Source organism: Hippopotamus amphibius, chromosome 2, assembly GCF_030028045.1.
Source record: "Hippopotamus amphibius kiboko isolate mHipAmp2 chromosome 2, mHipAmp2.hap2, whole genome shotgun sequence".
Taxonomy (NCBI): Eukaryota; Metazoa; Chordata; class Mammalia; order Artiodactyla; family Hippopotamidae; genus Hippopotamus; species Hippopotamus amphibius.
The window spans coordinates 118,885,477-118,894,227 of NC_080187.1; the positions used below are offsets into that span (position 1 = coordinate 118,885,477).

The window sequence follows — 8,751 nt, forward strand, 5'->3', positions numbered from 1 at the left end:
TGTACTAACATATCAAGTGCCATTCCAGATAAAAATATCAGCAGCCAGTTGTTAACCGATGTGTATGCATGTGTAAGTTGTACCTTCCTCATAACTGGGCTTTTGATGGATGGACTCTGCTCTTTTTCAAGCAGTATTACAGCGATCGCAAGTAGATCTTAAGAGAAATTGGTTTGGAATCTAAACACTTGATTGCAGCTGTGTGATGCAAGCTGTGTCATCACGGGCAAGTCGCTTAACCACTCTGAGCTTCAGTTTTCAGAACTGAAGAAGGGTTAATTATACCTCAGAGTGTTCTTGCAGCTGGAAGTGCGATTCAGGTATAAAGAACATTATTATTCAGATTACATCATACTTAGGAACTGGCATTTGGATGGAACTGTCTTGTCCCAGAAACAAGAGTATCTTTTTAGGGAAAAAACCCTACAGTATTTTATTCCTTTATGTGTATAGCGTATAGCAGATTGTAATACATTAAATTAGTTTCTAGAAAACACGTTTTTCAGTACTGTGATCCTCTGATCGAGATCAATCTACCTACTGCTAAGTTATTAAAGAGTAGTAGTTTGTCTGCTAAAGTTTGTGCAGCATTTACTATCCAAAGCTGAAAATGTTTTAAGTCTCATTCATGTGTGGACTCATCACTTACTAGCTTTTATTTATTGTAGTAAATTTCACATAACATAAAATTGACCATGAGTGACCTTCAGTACATTAACAGTATTGTGCAACCCTCACCACTATCTGGTTCTGGAGCATTTTCGTCACCCAAAAGCAAACCCAGTGTCCATTAAGCAGTCACTCCCCATCCCCCCACCCTCAGGCCCTGTACCACATTTTGTTTATACATTCATCAGCTGATAAACACTTAGGCTTGTTTATTTGGCTATTGTGGATAATGCTTCTGTGAGCATGTGTGTATAAATTTTTGTGTGGATGTGTGTTTTCATTTCCTTTGGGTATATACCCAGAATATATATGTTCTCCAGGGGCTGCCACATTTTATTTTCCTGTCCGCAACGCTGCTCCTGCCCCCTCCATCACCATTTCAGGACATGTTTTAATCAGGAAGTGGAAATGCCCACTTATCTCCGCAACCGACATATGTACATGACACAGCTTCTAATTACTCATGGCAGTCTGCGGGAGAGCAAAACAGCCAATGGCAAAAGCGCTAGGTGCCAGGCATTGTCATACATGCCGTATATGTTCTTACACAGATTTTTAGCCAGTATGACACGTGTGAACCTGCCTTTCGCATTCCCCCCTCACTAGAAAACAAGAATCTTGGACCCTCCCTTATCATAATCTTTGAATATTCCCAGTTGAAACTGCTTCCTTTCACTTGCAACATGGAAAAGATGTTAAGCCATAGGAGCTGATAATCTTTCGAGAAGTAAGTCATGGAAAGTAGACATGTAGAAAATGACACAAATCATGTTTCTTCCCAAAAAGCTTTGAAAACGTTCCTGAAGTCAACAGCTGCATTCTAGAATAGAGTATAAATTAACAACTTGGCAACATTTTCGTTGTCCTGTCTTTGTGATGGTGCCACAGATTTTGGTGGAGTGCGGCGGGGGGGACAAGAAAGAGGAGTGTTGAGTGCCTGTGATGAACACTCAGTGTGCATAAGAATGAGACTTGAGGTGTGGTTGTTCCCGAAGGGCAGGCATAAGTGTTGCATGACCCCTGGGAACCCAGCAGTGTCGACCTAGGATGTCCACATTCCCCATCCTCACTCCAGCCTAAGGATGCGTCTTGGAAAACTGACCTGTACTCCATGAAATCATACCTTTGTTTTAGACTGTCACCCCTCTGCAGACACCAAATAAGATAACCTGTACACAGCAATGTAGGCGACCTAGTATTTGATGAAATGATGAATGTTATGTGTCTAATTAAATCCTGTTTTTAAGGGAATTAATTTGGGAATACAAAGTCAGTTTTTCAAATGTAATTGTACTTGCTCAAGAAAGATATTCTAGTGATTTAAAGACACAGATACTCCCTTGAGCTTAGGGGGCAGGAAGTTGGAGCGGGTTCCTAGGGTCTTGCTCTCATGCTCCTCCTTCCCGATACACGAACACCATGAACACATGAAGATGCAACTTCCCAAGCTCACATGGCCCATTGAAAAACCGCTGGTCAAAACCAAAGGAAGTTATTCCAGTAGTTCCCACTACTTATGATCAATGTGCACGTATTTGCACATAAAAACCGTTTTTGGGGAAAGTACAAGGCATACAAGTGTCATGGGCTGTCAAAAGGTGAGTCACTGGCGTGATATACGATCAGATTTAAATGTTTTCCTTTTTTAACCCTTACAAATACAGGACCAAGCTGTAGGTCTTACCTGAAGGTGGCCACAAAGTTCACCGTGGGCCAGCCTAGGACAAAGGACTTCCTGGCACCAATGTTGGCTTCACCAATTTTGTCTGTACAGTTGGCAGTCCACATGGTGCTCAGTGGTATTTCATTTTTTACCTTAAAGTTCTTTTTATACCTGGAAAGAACCAAACAACACTTCTGTTAGTCTGTTTCTTAAATGTAATGGGAGAAGCTGTGTTCATGCTAAGGATGCTAGTTCTCACTGCTCCAGGCCAAAGCATGTCTCCTTCATCTCTGTTACTCTGTGTGCACAGCATAGCGAGTAGTTTGATAGACCTTTTCAAAGTGTGTGCTGAGCAGAGGCTGGTCCAGGAAGGCCCTGAAAACACTTCCTCGATGGCAGGAAATAGGCATTTTCTGAATGTTGAGTGTTGAGTATGGACCATCGTTTATATTTTAGAGCTTTTTTTAGAGAACCATTAACTCATTCTTATATTTGTTATTTATGACACTATATATTATATATGTATCTTTGTAATTATAATTTATTATACATTCACGTCTTGCCTACTTCAAAAAGTATTGAGGGGCTGAACAAAGATACATGGTACATGGTTTGTAAAAATAATTATACAGTCTTTTTCCTAGCAGAGACAGGCAAAATAAAAGCTGGGATTAGAGAGATTTAAAATACATTTTCAACCTTAATTTTTAAAAAGATTTTTTAGTATAGGTTATTTTAAGTTTCCTTTCTTAAGATTTTGTTCATACAATTTTCTCTTTGATTGTAGCTAAAACTGAAAAACTGTTAGCATACAGTCTGAACCCCAACTTAAAAATCAGTCAGTCAATCTCAGACCAGTGGCTAGGGTGTCTCATGTGTAAGTGATAGACATACTTCCCATTTATCTCTGGGGAGTCAGAAGGTGATTGTCACCAGTGAAACTGCTTTCTGACAGTTTCTGCTGATTCTCTTTTGACTTCTGATATGGAAACTACCATATCTTTTGGTTAATTCACAAATTTAACACTTAGGTGGGCCTAGGATTTAGATCTTTACAAGTCCTATGAAAGATGCCTAGGGGACTTGGGCACACTGCTCTGGAACTCCCCACTAGCCAGAACCACATGTAGAAACACTAAAGGTAGAATGAGATCAAAGACACCGCATGTGCAGAAATCCCTGTGACTCTACTGATTCATGGAACAGTTAAAGCTACAACTCTTCAGTGGGATTTATGAAATGAAAATAATTTTGCAGGAAGCCCACTTGAAGGATAATCTAGATTCAGTGGGCACTATGAATATATATATATATATATATATAATATATATATATATATATATATATGGAAACATACCTTATAATTCAAGGTGGCTTTTTTCTACACTTAATTTCAACAGTTTTACCCTATGTCTGTGTATTTTAAGATTTCTATGAAACACAATTATCAGATAAAATTCTTTTTCTACATAGTAATTCTAAAGACATTATGAAGTTAAAAATATATGGCCAATGGGGAAGATAGACACATATCTGCTGGATTTTATAGATTTTTTTTTCTGATGTAGATATCCATGTGTATTGACACCCAAAGTACTGTGCAGAAACTTCCCAATACACTGACCTTGCAAAAGTCATTTCAGTAATTCTCTTCTTAGTGAAATGAAGTGCCAAAATTATCCACTCCCTTGAAACCAAACCTAGGAGTTATCCAAAAGTCCAGAGCATGGTTTCCACTCTCCTGTAACACTGAGCACTTACCATATGCCAAGCACTGTTGTAAATATTTTATCAACACTATTTCCTTTAATTGTCAAACAACCACACCAGGCAGTCTTTTTTAGCCCCATTTTACAGAGGAGGAAACTCACAGAGAGGTTAAGTGAATTGCCAAAAGCAGCAGAAACAGGGTTTGAACTCAGACAACCTGACTCATGAGCCTGTGCTCGTAACCACTTGGCCTCCATGGGTGTTGACCTGTAGGTCCCTGAAGAAGCCTCCTCCTCTTGCCTGTCCTCAGCCCCACCTCTTCCCACAGAGCCACCAGGCTTTCTGATGGGATTGTTCTTTTATTTGTGGAGTGAGATGATATATCTCATGATATTATACCAACAGAGCTAGATGCTAGCTTGGAAATGTTTAAACTGTATCACAACAAAGCTTTATACTACAGTGATTCTCCTAGGGTCTCATTGTGTTTCTTCACACTCAGTCACAACTCAGTGAGATTTTCTCAGTAGAAGTCAGAAAGAACAAAGCTAATGTAAACTAACTCGAGAAGAAGGGAGAGGAGGGCTGCAGTTTTAATTTCTATCGTGTGTCCCTTACTATGGATACCCCTCTCCTTTCCTTTACCTCAACCTTTATACCAGGGAGTAAGCCCCGATGGTTTGTGGAATTTATAGGAGTCTAGGGAGATTTCTCTTTACACAGGGGTGTCCCCTTAGATGCTTAGGAGAAGGGATTGTGGTGTATTCTTTAAGTATCTGTCATTTCACTGGTAAATGAATAGTAATCGTCATCTTTTGACCTAAATAAAATTCATTTTTCATTGTTTCTGTATTCTTCAATAACTAAACATGAGGATAGTGATGTCTAAAGACGGTGTGAGCTACGTACAGTCCCTTCCCATTTGTAAATTCTTCATGGACCTCTACTAGTATTAATATCTTAGTATTTACAAAGCAGATCCTGTTCTAAACAACAGAGGTAATAATTTTATTTGAAAAATAACTTATTAAGCATTCTAATGAATATCAAAAGTGATATTGAAGGTTTCATCTGAGTTTAATTCTTGAGAACAGAATTTTCTAGTGTATGTAGTATGAAAAAGAAAGGACAAAAACCTCAAAACAATTTTCACTGAATATTAACATCCCACACAACTGGAGAAATATTTCTTTGTGAAGAAATAAACATTTTAATCCCTCTTATTATTACATACAAGCTAAATTTTACTTATTCTGACCAACTACATAGGTAGCAATCAGCTGTTTATTCCATTTGTGTTGATTTCTGTAGCATCAGTCTAAAGATGAGTGAGTTTTCACCTGAAGTCTGAAGGTGAGCTGAGGTAAAAGGAAACTTCATTCATTCCCTCCACCCCTTCTTACGGCAAAAAAACTGGGTGCTAAACTCAGATTATTAATTGGAACAGACTGATTCAGGGCATAACACGGTCCTCCATCTAAAAAGATGAGGCACGACAGGGAAGAAGTACATTTGTTATCACAGAAGGCTATTTCTTTTTTGTTGTTTCTTTCTGGAATAAAAAAAAAAATTTTCTTTCATATTAATAATGATCATGACTATACCTAAATGTATTATGGGAATGATCTTGTAGGTAGTTTTCTAAAAATTGTGGAGAAAATTTGTGCAAGGTTGGTGGCACTCAGTCCTGCTAGTTATTGCAATGGAAGAATTGTGATCCCCCCGCTCCCTGCCAACACCTTCACACCCTGACGCCCTCACTGCCAACACGACTATATTTGGAGATGGAGCTTTTAGAATGTAATTAAGGCTTATGAGGTCATAAGGCTAAGATTCTAATCCAGTAGGGTTGGTGGGCTTGTTAGAGGAGGGAGAGAGCTTTCTTCCACTCTCCCCGCATCCATGCACTGAGGAAATGCCATGTGAACATACAGTGAGAGGACAGCCATCTGCAAGCCAGGAAGAGAGCTCTCATTAGAACTTCCCTACGCTGGTGCCTGATCTTGGACCTCCAGCCTCCAGAACGATCAGAAAATAAGTTTCTGTTGTTTAAGCCACCAAGTCTATGGTATTCGTTGCATTTGTATTCAGGGTTGAGAGCAAAGTGCACCCAGTTGGTTCTGTCTCCAACATGTATTCCAGATCTGTCTGGCCTCATCTTTCATTGTCACTGTCAACCCCACGATGGAGCCTTTGTTCCTGTTCATCAGGACTGTTGCCTCCTCTAACTAGTCTCCCTGCTTCCACTCTTGCTTACCCAAAAGTCCATCATCTTCCAATAGTTAGAAAATTCTGCTAAAAATATAAACTAGATATGGCTCCTATCCTAGTTAAACACCCTTCAGCATAGTATTTCAACCCCTTCCAGGCCTGTGGAGACCCTCTGTGACCTGACTACCATATCACATCTAATGTCACGCCCCCTGCTTCAGGCTCCAGTCACACTGGCCTTCCCTGAACTCCTCCCTCTAGGGGACTGAGCCGCACCCACTTGGGCCTAGACGCCTAGGAGACTCATGCACCTTGGCTGGGGATGGTGGCTGCTGCTCGCCCCGCAGGTCCAGTTTAGAGGCTGCCGCCTTGAGAGGTTCTCCTGCACAGCCCCTCTCTAAGATGGTCCCATCTTCTACACGGTACCCTATCTCCCTTGTATCAGAAGCACTCATCACAATCTGTAATTTCCCCCTCTTATTTTTATCATCTGTCTGCAAGCCCCAGGCAAGAGAGACACTGTCATATTTTCCTACAATAAGGGTTAGCGAATGTGCAATTTTATGATCCTCGGGAGAGCATGTCATGTATACGCACTTGGTATTAGATATAAGCAACACATCGCTGTATAAGAAGAGGTGCTGCTTCTGCCTCCTCCAGCCTCTTTTGAGTTCTACGGGGCTGTGGATCAGCAGGGTATGATTGGCTCCCTCAGAGGATGTAGTATTTTGGCTGTGGGTGTCCACCTCAACGGAAGGGCTTCTCCTGCAAAACACAAACACCATAGAACAGCTAGTCGCTGGTCAGATGTGTGATGGAGTTCATGTTAAATGTCAAGCTCGACACACCTCTAAAAATTAGACTCAATCTCCCAAACAGGGCTTCATAGCTCAAACTCAGGAGTCAGTAAGTTATAGAAAGTTACTGAAAGAAATGAGGTCACCTAGGGAGTTGATATGGACAGAGAACAGTTTCAGGAACAAAACCCTGGGGCATGTGGACTCTTAAAGGTGGGGAAAAGAAGAAAGCAGCAAAGCTGGTCAGGAACTGTTAGGAAGAGGAGAACCAAGAGGCCAAAGGTAGAGAGTAGGACAAGAAGGTAAAAACCACCACCACCAACACACCAACAACAACCACCCAAAATAGGACAATCTGTGGCCTCCTATAGATAAAATAAAAGGATATGGAGATTTGCAAAGAAGTAATTACAATTCAGTTTCACGTGAACATAAAAATGTAGATAACTGAGGATTCTGGAAGATTGACCCCAATCTTATCTAAGTATTCAAATTTGGGGGAAAATTCTCAAAGATCAGCAAATAATGCTGGAAACATCAAAAAGTTTCTAAGTATGGTAGTGCTTAGCTATTATTTGGTTGAGCTATGACTACACTCTAACATAACTCTCAGGTCATGATAGGTAAAACAACTAAGTTGAACAGAAAATATTCTTTGATAAATAGAACAGACATGTTCATAGATCTACAGAAAGTTCTCCCCCGTGGAGCCAAAAAAGTGTCTCCTACTCCCCACTCCACCCCAGGAATGTAAAGCTGCTCACTTGTGTTCAGCAGCACTGAATCCTATGAACACCAGTAGCTCTTCATGAAACCAGTACTGAAGTTAAAAATTAGTTCATATGTCTTTGAGGAAATAAAACAAAACACTTCCTGTGACCACCATCTGTTTTGATGATCAAAAATAGTATATTAAAAGACTACCTGAGGCGGCGAAACCTTGACTGACCACCAAAAAGCTCAAAGTGCTTTCTGATTGACGCGAACATCGTTTTTTCTCCAATTCTTGGCACTGAAACCAGAGTATGTCTACAGCACTTGGCAGAGTACTGTGGACAAATCCACGAAAGCTCAGGATTCTGTAGTAGTCAAGATCACTGGCCATTATGATGTCAGAGTTTTGAGGCTTATGCTATAACTGACAAACGCCATACTTGTTTCGCTGACTTTGCTTCCACCTTTTCATATTTTAAAATTCCTCTTTTTATTTTGAAATAACTGTAGATTCCCATGTAGCTATAGGAAATAATACAGAGTCTATAACCTTTTACTCAGTTTCTCCCAATGGTAACATGTCTCTAAGCTATAATACAATATCATAACTAGGATATTAACATTGAAACAGTGAAGATACAGCACATTTCCATCACCTCCGCAATCCTTTAAATTACCCTTCTACAGCTATGTAGACTCCCTCCAACTTTTACCACCTCTTTAATCCCTGGCAACCACTAATCTTTCTCCATTTCTTTACTTTTTGCCATTTTCAAGAATGTTATACCAATGGGATCACACAGTATGTAACATTTTGGGATTTGCTCTTGTCCACTCAGCATAACTGGAGATTCATCCAGATTGTTGCAGGTATAATAGTTCGTTTCTTTGTAACTCTTGGTAGTAGTCCAGGATAATGATGTATCACAGTTTGCTTAACCAACTGGGTTGTCTTCAGTTTTGGCCTGTTACAAATAAAGCCTCAAC

General features: G+C 40.1%; 1 protein-coding gene across 1 annotated transcript in view; it reads right to left on the minus strand.

The window, feature by feature from the left end:
* LOC130844468 (rho GTPase-activating protein 20-like) overlaps positions 1-8,039 on the minus strand; it is a 94,800-nt gene extending 86,761 nt beyond the window's left edge. Inside the window, exons 1-3 of the mRNA XM_057720704.1 lie at positions 7,975-8,039; positions 6,851-7,018; positions 2,354-2,503 (exon numbers count right to left, since the gene is read on the minus strand). Of these exons, the coding sequence (XP_057576687.1) occupies positions 2,354-2,503; positions 6,851-7,018; positions 7,975-8,039 (383 nt within the window). The remainder of the gene's footprint in view (positions 1-2,353; positions 2,504-6,850; positions 7,019-7,974) is intronic.
* Positions 8,040-8,751: the final 712 nt, after the last annotated feature.